Source organism: Typopeltis vanoorti, chromosome 23, assembly GCF_054136105.1.
Source record: "Typopeltis vanoorti isolate ZY-2024b chromosome 23, IOZ_Tvanoo_1.0, whole genome shotgun sequence".
NCBI lineage: Eukaryota > Metazoa > Arthropoda > Arachnida > Uropygi > Thelyphonidae > Typopeltis > Typopeltis vanoorti.
The window spans coordinates 57,350,956-57,377,334 of NC_143571.1; the positions used below are offsets into that span (position 1 = coordinate 57,350,956).

At 37.0% G+C, this 26,379-nt stretch overlaps 1 protein-coding gene across 6 annotated transcripts in view; it reads right to left on the reverse strand.

The window, feature by feature from the left end:
* Window positions 1-26,379, reverse strand: part of LOC150093872 (intersectin-1-like) — a 510,882-nt gene that overhangs the window by 408,327 nt on the left and 76,176 nt on the right. For all 6 annotated transcript variants that reach the window (XM_090413144.1, XM_090413145.1, XM_090413148.1 and 3 more), the window contains exon 4: window positions 9,814-9,992. In XM_090413144.1, coding sequence (XP_090269270.1) covers window positions 9,814-9,992 — 179 coding nt within the window. The remainder of the gene's footprint in view (window positions 1-9,813; window positions 9,993-26,379) is intronic.

Below are 26,379 nucleotides of genomic sequence, written 5' to 3' on the forward strand. Positions count from 1 at the left end.
AACAACGCAAAAGCTCAATTCTCTAAGATGAAAAGCATTTTAACAGGAAACCTCAACCTACAATTGAAAAAAAAATTAGTAAAGACATTGATATGGAGCATTGCACTGTATGGATGTGAAACCTGAATTCTGGGCAGAGAAGATGTAAGAAGATTGGAGGCTTTTGAAATGTGGTGCTGGCGTCACATGAACAAAATAAAATGGATAGAAAAAAATCAAACCAACAAGTCCTGAGAGAGATAAACGAAACAAGAACTCTAATAAAATCGATCAAAATTATAAGGGATAGGTGGTTTGGACATATACTTCGACATGATGGACTTGTGAAAAGAATAACTGAAGGCAAAATAGAGGGGGAAAAAAGAAGAGGCAGACCAAGGAAAAGCTTTCTTGACCAAGTCAAAGACAGCACGGGTTTGAGGAGTTACCAGGAGGTTAAGAAGAAAGCCAATGACAGAGCGGAATGGAGGAAATTGCTGCTGAGCTACCTACCAGTCCCAAGACTGATGCAACTGATGACACTGAGGGTTGAATTATGGATGACTGGATTAGAGCTCTCATAGTGCACATCTATTAAAAAAAAAAAAAAGAAAAGAAAAGAAACTGAATGTGAAAATTATAGATGAATTTTCCTACTTAGTGTTCCGAGTAAGATTTATACAAGTATGCTTGGGAAACAGTGAAGAAAAATTGTGGAAGGGGAAACCTGGAGAACAAGCTGGGTTCAGGTCAAACAGAGGTTGTCAAGATCAGATTTTAACTTTAAGACAGATAGTTGAGAAATCATAGTAATATAACAAGGGTCTGTATTTAAGTTTTGTAGATCTAGAAAAGCATATAGCAATGTGCCAAGAGAAATACTGTTCAAAACAATACAGTTATATAGTGTAAATGGGACATTATATCAAGCAATACTAAGTCTATATTTGAGTTATACAAGTAAGTCAGTAGTTAGAATTGGAGGTGCAGGAAGATGGCTTGATGTTAAATCAGGATGAGAGAGAATGGTTCACATTATCTACATTGTTATTCAACAACATACGGATTACATTTTAAAGGAAAGTAGTAATAAACCAAATCAAAATTAGAGATGTTAATCTCAGCTCTTTCCTTTATGCAAATAATGTTATACTGCTAAAGAAGTTCAGCACAAGTCTACAGGATTCCTTGAAACACTGAAAACATACTACATCTAGAATGAAAAACATATAGAACAAGTAAAATACTTCAGCTATTTAGGTACAATTTTTAATGAAGATAGCAAATTAGATATGGTAATATTTAATTTATCATAGCAGGATTAGCAAAGCTAGCATGATAGAAAGCTAACTGAATGAATTTATATGGAATAAGAGAGAAATTAGTCAGAACACTAAACTAGCTATATACAAGACAGTGTTCAAACCAATTTTAACTTATGGATGTGAGAACTGGATTTGAAATTAAACACTTGATCAGTGACTGGGGACTACAGATATGAGAGTTCTAAGAAAGATCAGGAGAGTGAACAGAAGGCATCAATGGCAGTATATTAAAAATGAGGATATTAGGAAAGAAGACATTGTTGGTATTCAGGAATGAGTCAGCAGAGTTAATCACGCATAGTATTACCACTTAAACAGAATGGGAGAGGAAAGGTTAGCAAAACAAGTGTTTGTTACCGGGATAGTAAGTAAAAGGATCAAGAAGAAGATCAAGATCTAGATAAATTGATATAGTAAAAAGTCCTTAGAAGACAGAAATATAAGATCTGATAATATTGGCAACTTGACAGATAGCAGACTAACTTGGAGGAAAACTGTTAACAGTTTTAACAGATGTTAGTAATGATGTAACTTTTTTTGCAGTACCATCATAATACCGATTAAAAAACATATCTGTGTATTCTTGAAAGGAAGGACAGTCCAACTTTTCCGAGTAGCAAATTTATTTACTTTTAGGATTTTTTAATTAAAAAAAATTTTTTTTAATGGTACTGGACAGACTGCATGATTGCAGCTAAGTCATTGTTTTAATATTGATTTAATCACATTCTGATAATTAGTGACTGTAGTATTCTTGTGTATGACTATGTGGTTGAGTATGTTCATTTATATTTACACCATGATATTCATGGTGCTGAGTTATTCATGTTGTGCAGGGGATTTGAAAGGGGGAATTTTGTGAAATGTAATGTGTGCATGTGTGCATGCGTGCTATGTATTCATTGCCAAGAGAAAATGGATTGATATGAGTGGCAGTGGGAGGGGGGGGGGGAGTGTGTCGCAGATGTTTTATGAGACAGAAATGCAACACTTGTTGGAAAGAAGAGAATGAAGTAGCAGATTATAGTACTGAAAGCTGTGAAAATAAAAGAATTGGAGTGAATGGAGTTCCACATTCAAATGATGGCAAAAGAAATATGAAAGAGTATTAATAAGGTGATCGAAAGTAGTGGTAAGATATCATATACGAACACTGGAATGGCAGAAGTTCAGGAGAACGTAGAAGCCTGAATAAAAAAATAACTTGCTTGCATGTAGTTTTTCACAGGACAAAGACCGCAGAAACAGCAAGAGATTAGTCAATGTGAGAAGAAACAAGCAAAAGGTCTAAAGCCAGAAAGAAAATTGTAAGAATAAATGAGAAAGAGCATAAGCAAATAATTCTTTAGGGTGATTATATGATAAGTACTCCACAAAAGCACTGTAAAAATTAATAATATTAGTAATGCTGGTAGAAAGGGAAAGAATTGATCGTTTTTGGCTGGAACCAACGACCTGAGAGGTGAGAAGTAGTGCATGAGGGAGGATGTAAAAGAGTTATTGGAAGAAGCAAAATAGAATATCAAGAAGGTGAAACTTGTGAGTCTGCTGCCATGCTATGATAGAGGTGAACTGAGAAGGAAGGCAATAATAGCTAATGAATCAATATGCAGGTGGTGCAGAAGGAATGACGTAGAGTTTGTGAACCTATGGACTGAATTTGATGGACAAAGATTTGTACAATGCTGATGGACTGCACTTAAATGGATTTGGAGTTATGTGTCTAGAGAGCTTTGTTCACTGAGAGTGTGGAAGGACAAAGTCAAGAAAATTAGAGAAATTAAGGCAGATGCAGACAAATGTGTGTGAAGGCAACCATGAAGCAAATGAGCATGAGAATGAACAACAAATGCAGAATCTAGTCTCTCAAGTAAAAATATTGAATAAATTAGTCAATTAACGAAGTAAAGGTGGTTGAGAATATACAGGGATGATGCAGTTTCTATATACTGATGCCAGTAGTATCATGGAACAAGAAGGAGTTTTTGGCAATGGTTAGTGTGACTTAGCCAAATGTTATAGGCATTAGTAAAACTTGACAAACAACAGATGATGTAAAGTTACAGGGATAGAACATGATGGATTTAATATTTTTGGGGGAGATAGAGTAGGCAGGATAAGGAGTGTGTACTGCTAATGATAGCAGATGAAAAGAGCAGGAGTTAGCTGTGCAAATAGGACAAACATAAAACTGGTTACTGCTATAGGCCAGGGGGATGCCAGGAATGATGTGGGTGGCATGCATCAGCAGATTACTACAATGGGGTGCAAATCAAGTAATTATCATGGGGGACTTCAACTTCAGAGACAGAATGGAAAGAGGAAAGATCACATGGCAGGAAGCAAATGGAATTTTATATATCTACTGAGAGATAATTACTTGAAGCAGACTGTGATGGAGGGGACTCAAAGTATGACAGTGTTGGATCTTGTTGCAGGAATCAGAAGACCTGCCCATAACTATGTAGCTACCTTAGTTATGGACAGGTCCTCTGATTCCTGCAACAAGATCAAACACTCTCATACCCTGAGTCCCTCCACCCCATCATAGTCTGCTTCAAGTAATTATCTCTCAGTAGGGATATAAAATTCCATTTGCTTCCTGCCATGCGATCTTTCCATTCTATGTCTCTGAAGTTGAAGTCCCCCCCATGATAATTACTTGACTTGCACCCATTGTAGTAATCTGCTGATGTATGTCACCATCATGTGGACTTGGGAGGTAGGAAAATATATGGAAATTCCAGATAAGAAGGGATATATGTGTATGTGGAATTACAAGGCAGGTGATTATGATACACTTATGAGGCATCTTGAAGCAGTATACTGGCACAAAGAAGATCTATAAGAGAAGGGTGTTTTTGTGTGCGTGTGGGGGGGTGAATATTCCTTGGATATAACATCATGAAGCATGAGCTGCAAACAAACAAATAAAATGTTCTGGAGGGTGTATAAGGAAGAAAGTGACCAGCTAACTCATGAACAGTACAAGGATCAAGCAAAAAAAAAAAAAAAAGGTGACCAGCATGGTAAGGAAAGCAAAATCAGATAATGAGAAGAAATTAGTCAAACAGGCAAGAGAAAATCTCAGAGTTTTTCATCATGTGGCAAGTAGGAGAAAGAATGACCATTGAAGGATAACTTTAATGAGTGCAGATGGTAGAGAGGTAACGAAGGGAGACGAAATTGTTGAGCTATTGAGTGATCATTTTGCAATGATATATCATCCAAGTGAAGATATTGTTATGATAGAGGCAACAGGGACTGATGTGAGAACAGAGGTTGAAGAACTGGAGATACTTAGTATATTGCAGAATATGAATGCAAAATTAGATGTGACATCACCTCATGTTTATGAATGTGCAGGGGAACTGGCTATGCTTTTGACTAGGCTGTTTAAGTCCCAGCTCTGGCAAAGTACCAAGAGAGTGGAGGGAGAACAAAATAATTCCTTTGCAAAATGGAGGATCTAAGTCTATGGTAACAAATTATAGACCAATTATTATCTCAGGAGTGGTGGTAAAAGTACTGGAAAAGTTGGTCAAAAAAATATGTCAGAAATGGGTGCACACGAACATCATATTCTATGAGGGGGCACAATGGTTTTGTGAACAGTTGATCATGCCTTAATAATCTACTTTTTATAATAGTGATAACTGAGTTGTATATGGGGTGAGGGTTATTTTTACTTACTTCTCTCACACTCGGAGTGGTTACAACTCTTAAATTCAAAATAAAAAGAAAACACTGAAACTAAACTCAAAATCAATCTTTTAATGGGTTTAATAATCCATTAAAAGATTGAGTCTTCACACTCTTGTAACCAAAATAAAAATATTTAATTTACAAAAAGCACAAATATACACAACATTAAGTCAACTACTTAACTACAATGCAAGTGCCAGTGTAATGGTCTAAGGCTGTATGCTTAGACCATTACTGTTTAATTTGCACAAAAATGATATAGGAAATAATTTAAAGGGAGATATTCGGGGTTGCTGATGATGAAAAGATGGGTAAGGTAATAGTTAATCAAGGTGATGTAGAGAAATTACAGAATGATCTGAATAGGCTGACAGTATGGCAAAACATAATGGATGCCAATTTAATGTGGAAAAGTGTAAAGATACATTTTGAGAGACAAAGATTACAACATGTATACCACATTGAGTGAGCTGTACTCTAGGAAATTGACGAAGCCAGGAATTTTAGGTAGTAGTAGATAGTGTAAGTTTAGAGGGCATATTGCTAAAGTAGCCAAGGTAGCTCAGAGGATTACTTAGTCATTGAAGAACAAGAAGAGATAAAGGAGTTATCATTCCTCTTTATAAAGCACTGATACAACCACATCTGGATTACTGTGCTCAGGTATGGTCAGTTGGGTTTCTTGGGGGATAAGGAAGTGGAGGAGAGGATCCCAAGGCAAGTGACCAAGATGGTGAGTGGTCTGTGGAATGCTTCCTCTAAGGATAAATAGAGGGTTTGTGGATTGCAAAAGTTGGCTGATAGGTGAAAAAGGAGAGGAAGGATATCATAGAAACATTTAAGTTACTTAAAGGCTTTTTATAGGATTGATTCAGAGGAAATGTTTCAGCACTTGGCTAGAGGGGACAGAACAAGAGGTCATCTCTGGAAGTTGAATGTGGTTAGCAAGAGCATGGGGATTAGATTATTCGCTTGGAGAGTGGTGAATGAATGAATGGAATGGGTTGCCTGAGTCATTTGTGAGTGCTCAGTCTGTTAATGGTTTCAAGGAGAGGTACAATAGATGTGTTTATAGTTTGGGTCTCCCACGACAAGTCTTAGGACTTCATGGAGGTGCCCATGCAATAATAATAATGATTTATGACTGAACTTATAATATGGCTAAAAACAAATACAGTAACCAAGATGCACAAAGAAACAAAAAGTTTTCATGTGTCTTTGTACATCTCTTGGTGCTTTATTTTCAGCATTACTGTCACTTTTATATTGTTTTTTGGCACATAAGTGTCATAAATTAAAAAAAAAAAATTCTAAAAAAAAATAGGCTACTGAAAAGTTGGCAATCTCTCCTTTCAAGAATATATACATATCCATTCCATGTCTGCCACCCTGCTTTTGACAGGGTGGCAGACATGGAATCAGTCCTGCTAATGGGTGACTTCAATGTACATGTTGGAACAGATGACCAGACGTGGAGGGGGTGTGGTTGGGAGGAACGGAGACCTGACCTTAACACGAATGGGCTGAAATTATTGGACTTCTGCTGTACTAACAGCTTGTCCATAATGAATACCTTTTTTCACCACCGAGAAGTCCATAAGTATACGTGGTACAGGGATACACTTGGACAAAAGTCTCTGATTGACTTCTTTATAGTCTCAGCAGACCTATTTTCCTCAGTGCTGGACATTCGTGTGAGGAGAGGGGCAGAACTAACTGACCATCACCTTGTTGTCTGCACTCTACAGCTTCAGAAACCAGATGCTACCATCATTGCTGGTAGACCTAAACAGCTATACCACATGAAATGTGAGGCACTGGAAATGACGCTGTGAGGAAGAATTTTACAGATGGCATTTCCTCCAGGTTTAAAGAGATTCCCAAGCATACTGCAGATGTTGAGGAGGAGTGGGAGCTGTTCAGAACTGCTGTCACTGCCTCTGCACTCTCATACTGTGGTAGAAAGTGGCTTGGCGTGGCGACAGGCAGTGAAAAAAAGGACACCTTGGTGGAACCAAGAGGTCCAAAAAGCTGTCCAGGCAAAAAAGGGGGCCTACCTAACATCGCTTAGGGTCAGGTCACCTGAGATGCATTTTACACTGAGGCACGAAAAGCTGCTGCTGAGGCAGTAAAGGGAGCAAAGCAGAAGGCTTGGGAACCCTTTGGAGAAAGATTAGGCTCATCCTATGCAAATGCAAACAAAGTATTCTGGCAGACCATCTGCTGCCTTCGAGGGAGGAAATCATGCACAGCAAGGGCAATTAAGGCCTCTGATGTGCACTTTTAACAACTGAGAAGGATATCCTCCACAGATGGGGGGAATACTTTGAGAGCCTTCTTAACCCAGGTGACCCAGCAGTTGTGGACATCCAAGAGGTGCAGATCAGGGTGATGACTAATCTCACAGCAGAAGAGGTCCATTTAGTAATAAAATTGCTAAAATCGGGCAAGGCTGCTGTGATGATGAAATTCAGCCCGAAATGCTAAAAGCCTTAAATCGAGACGGGGTTCTCTGGCTGACTCGAGTGTGTTGGGCTGCTTGGATATCTGGGCAAGCACCAAAGCAATGGCAGACAGGCATAATAATACCAGTCTTCAAGAAGGGAGACCAGAAGGATTGCAGTAACTATTGTGGCATCTCTCTGCTCAGCCTGCTGGGAAAGTGTATGCTAGGTGCTTGGAAAGACGGTGCAGGAGTATAGTTGAGTCAAAGTTCCAGGAAGAGCAATGTGGCTTTCATCCTGGTAGAAAGCACAACTGACCAAATCTTGACTTTAAGGCAGGTCTTTGAGAAATCTTGGGAATATGCCAAGACTGTCTACACATGTTTTGTGGACATGGAGAAGGCATATGACTGGGTTCCTTGGGATAAGCTTTGGCAAGTAGTACAGGAGTATGGAGTGGATGGCTAACTATTAGCAACCGTCAAGTCCCTGTATGAATGCCCGGAGTTTTGTGTCAGGGTAAACAGCACAAAGTCTGAACCTGTCACAGTCTCCGTTGGCCTCTGCCAAGGGTGTGTTCTGTCACCCCCTCCTTTTCATAATATTTATGGACTGGATTGATAGGCACAGCCAAGCCAGTGAGTGTGTTAGAATTGGAAGAATGCAGATGACCTAGTTCTGCTTAGCTCTTCCACAGATGACCTCCAGCGGACCCTGAATAGGTTTGTAGCTGTTTGTGCAGAAGCCAGAATGAAGATCAGTGTGGCCAAAACTAAAAGATTTGTGGTCTCAAGACAACCATCCCAGTGCACTTTACATGTGAGTGGAGTCCCACTGAGGCAGGTGGAGAAGTTTAAATACCTTGGGTCCATATTCACAAATCATGAAAAGTGGGACGAAGAGCTAGATACTCAGATTGGCTCAGCAAGCGCAATATTGCGGGAGCTTGGCCGTTCGGTATGAAGAAGGAGTTAAGTCAGAAGGCAAAGCTGGCTGTCTTCAATACAGTCTATGTCCCCATCCTCACCTATGGTCATGAGAGTTGGGTAATGACCACAGACACGAATCCAAGCAACTGAAATGAGGTTCGTTCCTTCGAGGGGTTGCAGGGCTGACAACAGTCAGAAGCTCTGCAATTCGGGAAATCCTCAATACTCAACCTTTGCTTCTCCGTGTTGAGAGATCACAGTTACATTGGTACGGGCACCTGGTCAGAATGCCACAAGAGAGGCTCCCCCAGCAGGCCCTCTTTGCCAAGCCAAGGACTAGCTGGATAAATTATATTCAAAACCTTGGGTGAACACGTTTGGGAGTCCCACCAGAACATCTGAGCTTGGTGGCAGAGGATTGTGACCATTGGAAGTTCCTCTTGCAGCTGTTGTCCCCACAACCCAGTTAGGAAAGGTGGGCCTTGGAGATGAATGAATTGTTTTCTTTACTGATGAATAATCAATTTAATGATTTTGATAGTTTTAAAAGCCAGTGAAATATAAAACTAATCACATAAAACTCTACAAAGAATAGCTATTTGCTATGTATTATTCACTTCAAACTAATCATTTCATGCCCAGTATAAAATGTCATTCTCCACAAATATTACCTTACTGGTGCAGCCATAAAAAAAAATAAAAATAAAAATAAATAAAAATAAATAAAATAAATTTTCGAAAGAGCTGTTATAAGAGAATGCTTTTGAGAGCTGCTACTATGCTGGTAAACAGAGTATAATTTGACAAATATCATTATAATGAATTCATTCACTATAACAAAGCAAACATTCCTACTTAAATCCTTATTAGCAACAATACTATTTTAGAAGTTCACCATAGCAGACTTTCTCTACTATAATAAGCTATTCTGTTTGTATGAGTTGATTAGAGTGAGGCGTGGCTAATTCACTGTTCTATAATGCAACATATCTAAACTAACAAAAAACAATGCACACTAACAGCTAAATAGGAGTAATGATATTAGGGCCACATTTGTGGTTTCATACTTCAAAATTTAAAATGCATGCATGCTTTCTGAAATCACATTTTAATATACAGATACAAAGCTGAAGAACTTATTGAATCATCCTAAAAATATTGTCGTCGTCGTCTGGTAGCATCCTCTAGCAAGAGGGTTGCAGCAGATGAGCAGCTCTTCACCATTTCTCTCTGTTTGTCGCTTCCATCATTCTTAAACCAGTCCATTCCACGATGTCATTAAACCACTCTCTAGTTGGTCTTCCACGTCTTCTCTTCCCCTCAACTTTCCCTTGTAATATATTGTACACTTTGATATTTTAACTGGAGTTCTATATGAAAAATCTCTAAAATAAAAATGCATTTAAAAAAATGATACTTATGAATTCTTACCCACTGCTGGTTGAGATCTTATTGTACCAAGTGCAGCAGTATGACCCATGGTTGCACCCATAGAGGGAGGCAAAAGCTTAGGTGGATCAAATCCTTTTAGTTTCATCTGGATAAGATGCATAGCAACAGCAAATTCATGTTGATCTATTTTTCCATCACAGTTTATATCAGCAAGTGCCCTAACAAATAAAAGTTGCATTTTTATGAAACAGTCTTTCATATATAAAAGAGCATAAAGAATATGAACTTGAATCTTGCAGCTGTTATATATATATGTGAAAAGTTTTTTACCTTGGGTATAATATATGTTAAAGATACCAAGTAATTTTATAACCTTGGTTTTAATCCTTTTTTTCCCAAGTAAGCAAACAGACAAATAAGTCAAGTTTGCGCCTGAACGTGGTTCAAGACTTATGGTGGTGGTGCAACACCAAGGCAACTCGTGGTAAAGATGGATTAAGTTCTGATCACTTTTCTTAGTATTTATCTATAAATGTAAAACACATCTCCTAGGAGATGTATGATGTTATACATTATAGGTTGGGGTCACTACCCAGACTGGTTCAACCTTTATTGAGGTCTCATCAGTGAGTAGACAGACCCTGAAATGTCAAGGTTTAAGTAATACAGAGCTTGTGTGTTCCCATCAGAAAAAGACTGAAGAAACGATACTGAAACATAACTCAAATAGCATTGTTACGAGAAAAGAAAAGACCTGCATTATCACATTGGGTTTTTTTAAGTAAGAACTTTTCTGTTGAGAAAGTAACCACCTTCTGCTCATTTCGGAAACCCATTGGAGATGATATGAAACAGTTGCTGAGTGAAGTGAAAAAAAAAAAAGAAAAAAATGCGAGCCTGTTGCCAAGATATGACAAGTGAGCTAAGACAGAGGACTAGATTATAAATGATGCAATGTGCAGATCATAGAGGAAATATGATGTGTGGTATGCTGATGTATGGAATGGTTTTAGTGGTAGAAAGGAACTATACTTACAATGGATTACATGAATTTTCTATCTAGCGACTGGAAAAACTGTTGTTCAGTGAAAGATTGTTTCGGATTCATAGCCAAATAAATTAAGGCTATAAGGCCAGTGAATTATATCTGTAAACTCTGTGTGTGTGTCCGTGCGTGCATGCACACTTAGGGCCAGTTTGCCAGTTTTGCAAGATGAAAATCTTTCCAGACCAGGAAGAAAAATCTTGCCATCACCACCACCACCACCATATGAGACCAGCTAATTCATCTTCAGCTGAAATGAGAAAGGTTCTTTGTATCTTAGATGAGATTAAAATTCAGATCTTTCCAACCAAAGGGCATCATCACTACTGACTGAGCTATGGTGGCAAATATGAGAGTGATCTGAAAAGTTCTTGGCCTTGACCATAGATGGCAACACTATCGCCAAAGTTTTTTTTTCTAAGTTGGTGCATATCATAAGTATCCATGTGAAATTGCAAGTCATTCTATCAAGTAGTTTGTTTTATACAGCTGTCTGAAGCAAAAGTGTTATCTGTATCCCTTGAAATGGATAAAATTGAGTATCGTGCGGTTATAAAATTCTTTGTAAAAGAAGGTTTAACACCAAAAGAAATTCATTCAAAGTTCATAAAAGTTTATGGGCACTCTTCTCCTTCATTTTCGACAATTAAGAAATGGGCTACCAAGTTTAAACGTGGCCATACCAGCCTTGAAGATGATCCACGTGAAGGAAGTCCAAAAAAGTGTAACAACAACAGAAATCATTGATTTGATCGAGTGCACGATATGGTATTGGATGACCGACAAAGTGCATGAAATTGTTGAGACTATAGGCATTTCAAAAGCACGTGTAGGATATATTTTGAATGAAGAATTGCAAATGAAAAAGGTTTGTGCAAGATGGGTGCCGTGCTTGCTCACAGCAGATCAAAAACGCACTCGCATGAAAATCTCTGAACAGTGTTTGGAGTGTTTTAACAAGAATAAAACTGATGTTGTGCATCGATTTATTACTATGGATGAGACTTGGATTCACCATTACACACCAGAATCCAAACAGCAGTCAAAAAAGTGGACAGAAGCGATTGTTCAGCACCAAAGAAGACAAAGTCAGTTCCATCAGCAGGAAAGGTCATGGCTTTGGTGTTTTGGGATGTTAAAGGCATTTTGTTTATTAATTATCTTAAAAAGAATAAAACAATAACTGGGGAATATTATTTCAATCTTTTAACCACACTAGACGAAAAAATTCGTGAGAAAAGATCCGATTTGCAGAAGAAAAAAATCATTTTTCATCAGGACAATGCACCTGCCCACAAAAGTGTTTTGGCAATGGGAAAATTAAGGGATCTGCACTATGAATGGTTGGAACATGCGCTCTATTCCAAAGATTTGGCTCTCTCTGATTTCTATCTCTTCCTCACTAGTCAGCGTTTTTCTTTGAATCAAGAGATGATTGCAGATGTAGAGGGGGTATTTTGCAAATCTTACTGAGAACCACTACAGGAACGGAATAATGCCACTGGGGCATTGCTGGAATAAATGTACCAGTCTTGCTCATAGCAGATCAAAAATGCACTCGCGTGAAAATCTCTGAACAGTGTTTGGAGCGTTTTAACAAGAATAAAACTGATGTTGTGCGATTTATTGTCATGATTATGACAATATTGAGATTGTCATAATCTCGTTCTCTCACCTTTGCTCAACCTCAGGAGAAGAGTGAGAGTATAGAAGGGATGACCCTGATAAGGGTGAAACTAGTTTTTTTCAGAAAGATAAGCAATGACTGCAGTAGTGAAGCAAGAATTTCACTTATGAATCAATTCCAGATGCTTATTTGAATCAGTCAGGTTTTAAGGGCTACTTGAATACACATCTATCCAGTAGTGAATTACCATGCATGCTCACACTTCTAGAAACATCAGGAATAAAAACAATGAATTTTCAGCATTAGTAAATAAAAAGAGACCAAAAGTTATTGGCATTAGTGCAACTTGGCAGATAAAGAATATCCTTACAGGAAAAGATATACATTAAAATAAATTTTAATATATTTCTATATTTTGGCAACGTCACGTTGCCATTTTCAAGAACTTAAGTACAAGACACGTGCATGCAGGCACAACAAAACAATAAGTGAGGAAGAAGTATGAAGCTATTATTTCTCCTAAAGTCCTGATGGTGCCCTCTAGCAGGCAATGTTGGTATTCTTGGGTGATTGGGCTAAAGGTATTCTGATGTCGGTTTCCCAAATTTGAGGAAGTCTCATGCAGCCAAATTTGTTGAGGTTTGGATCGTTTCTTAGGGCTGAAGCTGATTCTATGAAAAGCCTTTCATATCTGTATTTGCTATGGTGTATTATCCTGGCTTTCTTCCACCGTATTCTATGGCAGGTATCCAGCGCATGGTCAGCAAGACCAGAGTGGCTGTATTGGTGAAACCGGATGTAGTCCTTGTGTTTTGAAATTCTGATATTTGCTGTCCTGCCTGTTATGTAGATAATGTATTCGCTATCTGGCCACATGGCTCCGATGCACTCCTCTCCTTTTTAACACACTTAAACAACCAACACCCCAGAATCAAATTCACCCTGGAAGAAGGAAAAACCAACTGCATTCCTTTCTTAGACACACTAGTCACCCGCCAGCCTGATGGAACCTTGGTTTTCTCGGTATATAGAAAACCCACCCATACAGGCAGATACATTCACCAACAATTCCCCCTCACAACAATATGGAGTCATTAAGACACTACACAACAGGGCTAAACTTATCTACTCGAATGACAATGCCCTAACCACAGAACTAAACCACATTCTCAACACTTTCTCAGCCAATGGCTACCCCCCCCCAAAAAAAAATCCAAAAAATATTGAAACCAGTAAACCACAACCCCCCCCTCCTCACAACAAGGATTACTCTAAATCCATCACCATACCCTATATCCGAGGCACCTCGGAAAAAATCACAAAAATCCTAAAAAAACATAACTTAACTTCTTGTTACAAACCATATAAAAAATTGGCATCCCTTATCTGCTCAACTAAAGGCCAACCTTTCCCCCCTAGACCTACCTGGTGTATACCAGGTCCCTTGCAGCTGTAAGCTGTCTGTCCTACTTTGGCCAAACAGGCAGGACAACAAATATCAGAATTTCAGAACACAAGGACTACATCCAGTTTCACCAATACAGCCACTCTGGTCTTGCTGACCATGCGCTGGATACCTGCCATAGAATATGGTGGAAGAAAGCCAGGATAATACACCGTAGCAAATACAGATATGAAAGGCTTTTCATAGAATCAGCTTCAGCCCTAAGAAACGACCCAAACCTCAACAAATTTGGCTGCATGAGACTTCCTCAAATTTGGGAAACCTACATCAGAAGACCTTCAACCCAATCGCCCAAGAATACCAACATTGCCCACTAGAGGGCACCATCAGGACTTTAGGAGAAATAATAGCTTCATACTTCTTCCTCACTTATTGTGTTGTGCCTGCGTGCACATCTCTTGTACTTAAGTTCTTGAAAATGGCAACGTGACGTTGCCGAAATATAGAAATATATTAAAATTTATTTTAATGTATATCCTAGTACGTTGTAATTTCCTTAAATAATATAGTGAAAATGCATAACCAACGTCTAAGCCTTTCCACAAGAATTACAGGAAAAGAATATGATGGGAATAGTATTTTCAAGGAGATAGTATATGAAGTATGGGCTTTTGCAAAGTAATTAAATTCAACCAGAGCAGAGATTCTAAATGTTGGTAGTATGAGTAATACAAGCAATATTCGTTTGAGGTTGTGAGGTGTGAATTAGAGGTTAATAGGACAAAATACATAGTTTGATGCTACCGCTACAGTGTTGTGACCTATTCTTCTTATTCTATTCTATTAACCTCCTTATACTTTATATCCTACCAGCTGCGCCATTTATGTTGTGTCCCAATTTACGATTTTTATTCTATTTTCTAATTTCCGCTTATCTATGTTCAACTATTATCTACGCTCGAGATATCACCAAAACTTATACTAATATCTAAGTTATTTCTCCCTTTAGTACCCCTAATATTTGTATTTATACTGCGCCTTTTGGGATATTTAGTTTAAGATATTATATACAAAAACAAGGAGAAAGAACTCAAATATGTCTGAAAGTGTAACTATGTTGCAGTCGTGACACTTTATCTCATTTCTTAACAATTTCCCGTGATTAGGTTCGTAATTTTCAAGTGGTGCATTGGACAGCAATCTCAGACAACTCTTTTATCACTGAACAAAGGTTTATTAAATTCCCTAACATGGTACATTTCAAATTTTTATGATTACTCAATTTTATGCTAAACTAAATACTTACAAACTAACATCAGCTTATTACCAGTGATTAGGCTATGATCCTTCAATGGGTATTACGATCATGCCGCCATAACAATTCAACACATAATTTCACTTGACATGGACAAATAAGATTAATTCACACTATTTAACTATTCAAACTTAAGTAGATTAACTAAACCTTTTTCTGCACTAACACACTACTATGACATTTTAACTTTCCTATACATTAACAATAGACATGCAAAATTCTCAGGACACTTAATTATTCACATAACATTAACACTAGCCAGCTTACTTTTAATATATTCTGTCAGATACTAAAGTCCTAATATAAATTTTCCTTGGTCACTTCAACAGTTCCGTATTAGAATAATGATGCTTATCACGGACAAATTTTAGTTAACATTAGATATATTTTACAGTACCTTTCTTTCTTGGGATTTTCATATGGACCTTTACCTTCTTCTGATTGAACTATCTTGATATAACCTCACCGATAATCTGCTTCTCCTATGTTCTTTTTGGAATTGAACTAGGCTTACGCTGGCTTAACTTTTCGTAACTCCGAACACATTTTGAATCATCTATATATCGGCTGTGCAACTTGCCACGTGGACATCGATTTCTTTACTTCTTTCCGTTTTTTGTAGTTGTCACTGAGGTTGGAATACAAAGAATTTGCTTTCTTTTCCTCGACTATATGGCATTCTTTGGTTCTCACGTAGGAAATACGGAACCGAAATTCCGCTCACTTTCGTTTCCATGTTGTGACGTGGAGATATAACCCCTATCTCACCACTCAGGCAAACACCGTGAAATCCCTACGAAAGAGCTCGCGAAGGGCTCCCTTGGAACAGAATCAAAACCAAAACCAAAAAAGCCTCGTGGGGGGGGGGGGGTTCCCAACCCTTTTATACCTCTTCTCCTAACGGCACTTTTTCTAACTTCTTTTTAATTGTCTCTACAATCTGAGTGCTGTATTGTGATCTGAAGATTAAATACTGCTGGTAAGAAACCCAGTGAAATGTTAAGTTCAATAAATTAATCAATAATTTCTTCTGACATCGTTTATACCATGAATTTTTGATTCTGATTTGATTTTTATGACACAAAGACATTAAAGGTCATACTGCGCCAGGACACAGGTTACAGAAGTACATATGGTAAATGGTTAGTAGGACAATCACAAACCTTCACACCCCTGGCAGAATTTGAACCTTCAGCCTCTTGGCTGGAGAGCGGATATGCTAACCACTCGGCCAATCAGGCTGGCTTTATACAATGAAATGGTTATAAATAAGACCATGAGGGACTTCAACTGTGATGATATAGACTAGAGAGAAAAGAAAGCATGCATTGTGATGGAAAGAAAATTTATGGTTATTGAGGGATAACAACCTTAAATAGCATGTGAATAGGATTCGCGGTGTAAGAAATATTGGGTCCAGTAATAGTACCTAACTGGAGAGAAGAGTGATCGGGTAGTTTTATTTTTAGAGGTGGCAAATAATGTGGGAACTGAATAAAGAAAATGATATATGTGGAACTATAAGGCAAATGATCATGATAGACTGAGAGGCAGTCTGAAGCACTGCGAATACCTTGGCAAGAAAAACTTCATAGAAGTTTGATAGTTCTATGCAGGTTTCCAATAGATAGGAATCAGCAGTGTACAGAGGTGATCAAAGAAAGATACTACAGTCAGGAGAATAACTTTTGGAGTTAAACTTAAGCATATAACGATTCTGTAAGCAAATAATCACCATTACATGTGTATCATGTACACTATTGGAGGGTAGATATTAGCAAGTGGATGATAATAGTGTTGCGATAAACACACGCATTTTTGGATACCTGAGTGTGTTAAATATTATTTTGCATGCCATTTTCTAGTTACAAATAAGTAAAGAATGTTTAAACTTCCAACATTCAAGCTTAAACTAGTAAAAAATCTCAGCACCACAATAATGAGTTTTTTCTTCCTTCTCACCAACATATATGCTAAATCACACAGTTAGTATTGTACTAATTACAACTGTATACATGCCACAATAATGCAGTATTAAAGGCATTTCATACAAAGCAATGTAGGCTGTCAGAACTGAAGGATGAAATGAACAGGGAAAACAGTTTGATGTAAAAAACAGGTTAGGGCAAGGATGCATACATCCACAGTTAGTTACTATCTACAGCAGTGTTTCTCAAACTTCAGATATCTGTCTACGACTTCTTAAATTTTCATTATTACCAAGTATCCCCTTATTAAATAATAAATAAAGTATATTTCATTGTAAATGTCTATTTTATTTGAATTTATATGTTCATGTAAACAAAAAATATGATTTATTTTTGATAGAACAAAATTTGGAATAGGTTCCTCTTCATTTCCCGTCCATGAAAATCCACATTTCAAGTAATTCATATCATACTTACGAAGATTTTTCATCTTCTTTCTAGTTGGTTCTCTAGAGATGTCAGACGACATGCCCTTATCAATTTCATTTGATCCAGATGCAATATCAATTTTCTTGTTGCTTACAGCTACTTGTATTTGCTATATTGCTCTCTTTTGTGGGTTTTATAAATCCAATCTTTAACCAATGATCCATACTTAAGAATTTGAAAGCTAAAAAAATTACCATATTTAGACGAATATAACTTGCACTTTTTTCCCAGAATTAAAGCTAAAAAATCGTGGTGCGAGATATATGTGGGGATTTTCGGAAACTAAAGTTTTCAGAAAAAAACTGCAAATGGTGTGACTAACCAAGAAGCTCCTTACTCGCTATTGCTACTTTTGGCATCGAGAACAGTTTCCTTGTTGCATTGTCAAAGTCACCTACCCAAATAGCTTCATCTTCTTTCCCATTATTTCAGGCAAAAATTACCAGTAATTTACAAGACTTGAGATACGTAGAGCAGCTATAAAGAAGTGCATATGATTGGCGTGGTATTAACAAAAGATCGTGCGAACCAAAGACAAATTAGCATTTCAACAGTTGAGTTGAAATGCTAATTCTCTTCAACCGAATTCCATAATATCTGAAACACATTCACTATATATATTTCTTAGTTTTAACATGTTCACGACGGGGTAGTGTCAAGTAAAATCATATATTGCACCGGTAACATATGGTTTTGCTCGAGTCTATACAGCAGTTTCTGTTGGAGGGGAGATGCGATTCATTAGTTAGTGCCATTTTTATCCCAGTTGTCTCTAATTGCACTATTTGTTGAGAAATATAATGATTCCATGCGTTAATGATGCATAGCTGAAAATTGCCATGTATCCCCTGAAGAGACCTTTTGCATACCCCTGGGGGGGGGGGGGGGTACGCATACCACACTTTGAGAAACACTGATCTACAGAAATCAATTATGAAAGAAAAAATGACATTAAACCTGATATCAAAATTGAAGACATTAAACTCAGCTCTTTATTTATGTAAATAATGTTGTATTACATGTTATAAAAAATGCAGAGAACCAACTGTGACTTCTAACTCAAGTTCCAATCCTCACCTTAACATGGTGTATATGCCTTGTTAGTAGGTATCTGCTGGGTACTGAGCGAATGAAGATGGGCTGGCTCAGCAAAACTTGATATTTAACTGACCAAATTTTATTCTGTATTAGCTTAAAGTAGAAAATAAAATATGATGAAATTTCATGATAGGTGAGACATCACCCAGTTAAAGAAGTCCCCAGTTAAAGGATAAATGGTGAAAAGTCAGCTACTCCAAACACAGATTTGGAGATGGACACCATCAAAATAAGTATTAATGGAAAAGAGGCCAAAGTAGCAGAGGAACAAGAGAAGTACCACATGGACATAATTAGCTGAGATGAAGAAGACTAAAAAAAAGTGATATCCTGCCAAATAAAAATAGAACGCTATATAATGCTATGATTCACCCACATGCTGGCTATTGTGCAGAAATTTGGTTAGCTGTGTTTCTAGAGAATTTGGAGGTGGCAGAGAGGATTCAGAGATGAGTGACCAACAGCCAAGCTTGTGACAAGTATGTGGAATGTTCCCTATGATGATAGATTGAAGGTGTGTGGGTTGCAGAGTTTAGTTAGACAGAGAAGAGGATGATAGAAACTTATAAGTTACTAAAGGGATTCTATAAGACTGATACAAAAGAAAATTTTCAATACATGGGGAGTAGGGAGAAAACAAGGGGTAATTCTTGGAAGTTGTCTTAAGAGTGTGCAGATTAGGTTCTTTATGTGGAGAGCGGTGAATGAGTGGAATGGATTGCCAGAGGTGGTTATGAGCATTCCATAATAGGTATTGTATTAATGGATGGTGATGAGTCTGATTCCATGGTATAAATAATAATAATATTCAGACAACAGTGATCAAGGAAAGAGAGCCTCCGTAGCTCGGTCGATATAGACAAAGCCCTTTGGTTGGAAAGACCTAGGTTCGATTCCTCATCCATAACGTGAGGAACCTTTATCTGGTCTCCTTCAACTAAAGGTGAGTTAGCTAGTCTCATACAGAGGTAGAGGGTTTTTACACCCAGAAACTTGGGTTTTTCATCCCTCAGAACAGGAAAAACTGGCCCCATGAACACACGCAGATTTACAGCCATGAACACTTACAACATGGAAGAGACAGGTTCCTCACCACATTATCCTTATGCCCATAGTCACATCATGGTAGTCAACCTCCTGGATGGAGACAACACATGATGATGATCAAGGAAAGGAAAGAAAGCATTCGGTAGTGACAGCATTCAGAAGATATTTATTGTACCTCAATAATGAGGTAGAAAAAGTCATAAAAAAAACCAGAAATGTGGAAACAGCTAAAGTAGCTGTTATTTGATCTGCAATGCTCAAATATGAAGATATGGAAGTTTTACAGTAGCTATACTGCATAATTCATAAGGCTTGGTCAGAAGGTCGATTCCAGATTTTGGAGTAAGTCAAGCTCTTATAGCACCCATCTAGAAAAAAGGGAAATAAAACTGATGCTGAGAATTATAGAGGAAGTTTCCTAATGTTCTAGGAAAGACTTATGTAAGCAGATCTGAATTCAAGAAAACTTGTAAAAGAGAAACTTGGAGAAGAACAAGCAGGTTTCCAAATAGAGGTGGCTTGGATCAGATTTTCACTTTTCTCAACAAATAGTTGGGAAATCATGAGAATATAACAAGGATTAGTGGCGGCTCATGGCTTTAAATCATGGTGCCAACCTTTCAAAATATACATACACACTGTAAGTACAGTGCATACGTGTTTGGATAAAATATCAAAATTACAGTAAAAATTTTAAAAAAAAGTAAACATGAAAAAATATTGTTTGTTATTGATAAAATTATACAGTTTGATATAATTCAAAATTACTTAAAAATAAAATCCATTATCATGACTCCAATAATGTTCTAAAATAAAAACTATAACAAATGTTATGTTTTTAATTGTAATGTCCAAATATTTAAAGAGACAGAGTAAACACAATAAACACTACGAACACTCTACTTCTGGGGCAAACTGCATATAAACAGTGGAACGGCGTGACAAACAGTGCCACATTACGCTAATAGCTCGAATCTCACTATGACGTGCATATGTCATAGTGAGATTCGAGTGTGCATATGAAGCGCACATAGCAATATGACACAGTGCTGCTAGTGTCCTTCACCCTCCTAAGTGCTACAAGATGGATTTTTATTATTTTTTTATACAAAATAAGAGAATTGTATAGGATTGTTGATGATAAAATTATATATTATAAGCAAATATAAATAAATTAATAAATATATTTATATATCGATAAAAATTGAGGGTGCTGCAGTTCCCCAGTGCCTATGCACGAGCTGCCCCTGACAAGGATCTATACTTAAATTCTGTAGATCTGGAAAATGACATGGTGACAAAGGAAAAACTTATCAAACATTACAACCATGTGAGATAAATGGAACATTTCACAGAGCAATACTCTCGATGAGTCTTTGGACTCCCTGAAGGTGTTATGTAATAATAATATTTAAGCTGTAAGTCAGCAGTTAGAATTGAAGAAGGTAGTCCCAAAAAATGGCCTGATGTAAATTCAGGTGTAAAACAAAGGTGAACATTATCTCCACTGTTATTCATCGTCTATATGGATCACATACAGTAATGACATCAGGCCTGACATCAGAAATGGAAATACGAATCTTGGCTCTAGGCAAATGATGTACTCTCAAACAAATCTAGAGCAAGTCTCCAGGAATCTTTAACTGAATAACAGCTATAATAAATTTGGCATGAAAATCAGCAATAAATTTAAAAGAGAGAGAGAGACCAGAATAGCTGAAACATGGAAAACTGCATTCTCAATGCAGTTTTCTAAGTTCCAGCAGAACCATTGGCTATTTAGACAATTTTTAGTGAGCACAGCAAATTAAATATGGAAATGGACAACAGAATAAGCAAAGCTAGTATGGTGAGGAGCCATTTGAAGAAATCTATATGAAATAAGAAAAATTGGCTAATTAAACTAGCAGTATAAGATAGTTTTTCGAACTAATTTAACTTACAGATCTGAGAGAAGAGCTGGAAATAAAGCAATTGATCAACAACTAGAGACTACAGATAAAACTCTGAGAAAAATTAGGGAATAAGAAGATGACATCAATGGCAAAATCATATTAAAAATGAAGATATGAAGAAGAAACTTGACACTCTTAGCATTCAAGAATGCATGAGTAGAGCTAATCTGAGGTGGTATGGTCACAAATAAACAGAATGGGAGAGGAAAGGTTAGCAAAAAGGCGTTTGATGCCAAGATGGAAGGAAAAAGATCAGAGGAAGATGAAGATCTGGATGGATTGATGCAGTCAGAAGTGCTTCAGAAGAGAGAAATATATGACAATCTTAGAGTACTGACAAGTGATAGAAGAATGTTGAAGAAAATCATTGTCAGATGATTAATAATAATGTAAACTTAATCATGTAGTACTGCTATAAGAGCCTATACACTCTTGACAGTGCAAACATCAGGTACACATAATAACGATGTTATAGTGATAAATAAATCTACTACAAGTCATGAAGATCTTTAACTAAACTGAATACATGCTGTAACAAATTGGTACAAAACTCAGCAATGGAAAGAAACACTAAGATAATCAGCGCAGAACATGAAAAAAAAAAACTGCACTCTGAATGAAGAACCTATACAAGTAAAAGAGCTCAGCTATTTAAACACAATTTTGAGTGAAGTTTTTCATTGTCAAATTTTGGTATGTGCTGGATACAATGGATTGTACAAGGGTAATTGTCTCCTATTTCTTTTTTCTTTAGATTTGAGCACAGCAGAAAGGCTTTACATGTCACAGTGGACAAAAATAGTCTATTTCCACCACAGTGAGTGATGCTATGATTGGTGACATAAGCACAGTGCAGTTCGAAATGGAAGCTGTTTTATATTCACATACAAAACAGAAAATAATGACTGAATTCCATAGTGAAGAAGATGCAAGTCCGATGGAAATTCACTCATCTGAAAAATGTGTATGGAGAAGTCAGAGTGGTGAACCATAGCTCAGACCTGGCACCTGCTGACTATCATCTGTTTGGCTTCTGAAGGCACCATTTTGCAGGTGATGAAGAGCAAAAACAAATTGTTTGTGAAGAGCAGCAACATTGAACTCCACAGCCAAGAAGATGTAAGTCCAATGGAAATTCATACTCATCTGAAAAAAGTGTGTGGAGACAATACTGTTGACACAAGTCCAGTTAAATGCCAAGTCAAAGTGGTGACCCAGTTGGTTAGACTCATCTTGCCCATCTCAGATCTGACACCTGGATACAAAGGAGATTGGCATACAGCATCTCATTTGGTGATTGAAAACTGAATAGAGAATCATAGAGACCATTGAAAAATATCAAAATGCTTGCAAGAGAGAGAACTAATCCATGTAAAATGTCATTATTAAATGTATTTTGTGAGGAGAAAAAAATTATTTTCATATTGCCTCTTGTAGTATTATTAGATGATTAACATAATTACTAATAGCTATCAACAATTTTCCTCCAGATTAGTCTATTGAGGAGTGGCCGCATGCTGCTCGCGTCCACATGTCATGCCGCTCTTCATGATCTACCAGGAAAAAATAAACAAAAAGAGACGAGGAGACAACAAAAAAGAGGAACAAAATAAAAGAGAGAGAGAGAAAAAAACAGGGTTAATAAAAATTACTGAAATGAAAAAAGTTTCATTCGAAACACATTAAATGAAGTTTACTTTGAACAATTAAAATAATTTTAAAGTCTAAACACAATAATTTTAGTTACTTATTTACTAGTAGAGGCCTTCCTTGCATCCATTTTCTTAGTAAGCACCTTAAAATTATGTGTGTAATTAATCAAAGCAGTTCTTACAAGCTCATTACAACCTCACCATGCACACAATCCCTTACTCCCGTACAATGACATCGGTCAAAGGTTGTGGCTCTTCTAAGTTTGACCGGAATTATTTCGGCTCCAAAAGGATGTGTAGTTGGCTACCCCTGGATAATTGTCATGATGTCAGTATTGTCAGATCTTATATTTGTCTTCTAATACACTTTTAACTATATCAATCCACCAATATCTCAATCTTTCTCTGCATCTTTTTACTACCATTCAAGCATGAAACAGCTATTAAGTGACCATATCATCTTAGATAATAATATCAAATTCCTTTCTAATATCTTCATTTTAATTACTTGCGCGTGATGCCATCTGAGAGCCTCCATAGCTCAGTCGGTATAGACGAAGCCCTTTGATTGGAAAGGCCTGGGTTCAATTCCCATCCATGACTTTATCTCATCTCTTTCGATTAAAGGTGAGTTAGCTGGTCTCATACGGAGGTAGAAGGTTTTTCTCCTGGAAACTCGGATTTTTCGTCCCTCAGAACAGGTAAACCGGCCCTGTAAACACGTGCTGCTACAGTCAAAAATGCATACTTAATTTCTCATTAGGAAGGCTCAACCAGTCCTAAGGGGGGGGGTCGAGGATACCATCTGTTCAAACCTCTAGTTTTTCTCAGAACTCTTACATGTGTGGTCTGTAATCAACTGTTCCCAGATTTCAGATCCATAATATAAAACTGGTCTGAACATTGGTTTATATACTGATATTTAGTGTTTTGGCTATTTTTTTCTCTCTCATTCCATATAATTAACTGGCTCTTTATTATATCAGCTCTGTTTATTCTTATTGTTTATTTTCATATTTAGTTTATCATCTTCATTAAAAATTGTGTCTAAATGACTGAAATGCTTTACTTGTTCTACAGGGTCTCCTTTGAGAATGCAGTTGATATTTTCCATGTTCTATATCCTATTTTCACAGTTTCAGTCTTTTTTGTTGATTTCCATGCCAAATTTGTAACAATGATTATTCAATTTAGTTTCTTTAGTTAATGCCACTTTCCTTCATGGATTCTATTCACATGAATAAGAGTGGACATAATGGCACCCTTGTCTCGCACCTGTCAATTCTAACTGGTGACTTAGAATTGAAGGAGAACTAAGTTAAAATATAGACTATGTACATGTATGTATAATGTCCCATTTAAATTCAGTGCTGCAGTATGGGCAGGGCAAGCTGTGCACTTGCCTCAGGTAATGATTTACTGTGATAGAGCACTGCGTTCACATCACATAATTATAGTGCTTTGAAGAGCTTTTCTCTTAGCATCTCGTTATATGCCATTCCTATATCTACAAAACTTTATTAAGATCCTTGTTCCATGTATATGTCTTAACCACCACGCTGGCCTTGGCATGTATATAAGTCCATAATTACATGGATGTGAAATGCCCATTAGAGTTAATATAAATTTAGATACTATTATAATAACATAATAATAAATTTAGTTTAATCCTTTATCCAAATGTGAGCAAACAAAGTTTGCGCCTGAAAGTATCTTCAGGACTGGGGTAAGGTAGTACAACACCAGGTAACTTGCTGCAAAGGTGGAGCAAGCTAACATCGTCCTATCGCAGTATCTCCCATAATGCAAAACACATCTCCTTGTGGATATGTATAATGTTATGCATTATGGGAGATACTGAGATAGGAGTGATGTTAGCTTGCTCCACCTTTGCAGCGAGTTGCCTGGTGTTGTACTACCTTACTCCAGTCCTGAAGATACTTTCAGGTGCAAACTTTGTTTGCTCACACTTGGATAAAGGATTAAACTAAATTTATTATAGTCTAACTTAAGTGAAAAATAAACTTTCAACATTATAATAACATGTATATGAAGCATACATTTTTTATATACTTTAGCCATGTGGCCATTTGCGTGGTGAATCCAAATGATAATCCGATTTTGACACTGTTTGAACTCAGCTTATTTTTCGCTTCCTGAGTCGCTTCTCAAGTATGCTTACATAAATCTTGCTGAAACACTCAGTACAGAAATTCTTCTAATTCTCATTCAGCTTTATTTGCCTTTTTATAGAGAGCACTATGAGAATTCTACTCCAATCATCCAGAATTTGACTTCCTGATCAAGGACCTGAATTATGCAGTGTAAGGTTTTGTAAACCTTTATACCTCTATATTTGAGGTATTTCTGGCTGAATACATTTACTCTAACAGCTTTTCCACATTTCAGATTACTGATGGCTTTTTATACCTCAAGAAGTGATATGCAATCCTGAATATTTTTTTACTACTGTTCTGTTTGCTTCTGTTTTTTTACAGTAATCTTTCCAGCATTTCTAAGATTTTTCAAAAATCTTTGGGACTTTGGGACAAACCTTCGTGGTTTTTATTTTTTAAAGTTTTATGAATGTTTCCCATAATTTTTTCAAAGCTACTATAACACATAGCTTGGCTTTCTTGCATTTTTTTTCTGCATTCTATCAGGATATTGGTAGAGATCCTAGACCAGTGTTTCTCAACCTTTTTTGGATCATGCCCCACCTCAACGTCTCAAAGATTTTGATGCCCCCCCCCTCTAGCATAATAGCCAATTTCTGAAAAAGTATAATATAAATATGTATGTGTACATTTTCTAATTGTCCTCTCCCCGTGGGATGTACGCCCCACATTGAGAAACACTGCCTTAGACCATACTAAGCCACATTTCCCTACTGACCTTTTTGAATTATTCAGATTTGCTATTTATTCAAATTATTTTTCATGGAAAGGTATAAAAAATATACAAACAGTTAAATGGGACTGTAATGGGTTTCCCTTTTTCCTCTCCACTAACCAATTTCTATATGGAATTTCTGGAAAACAAAG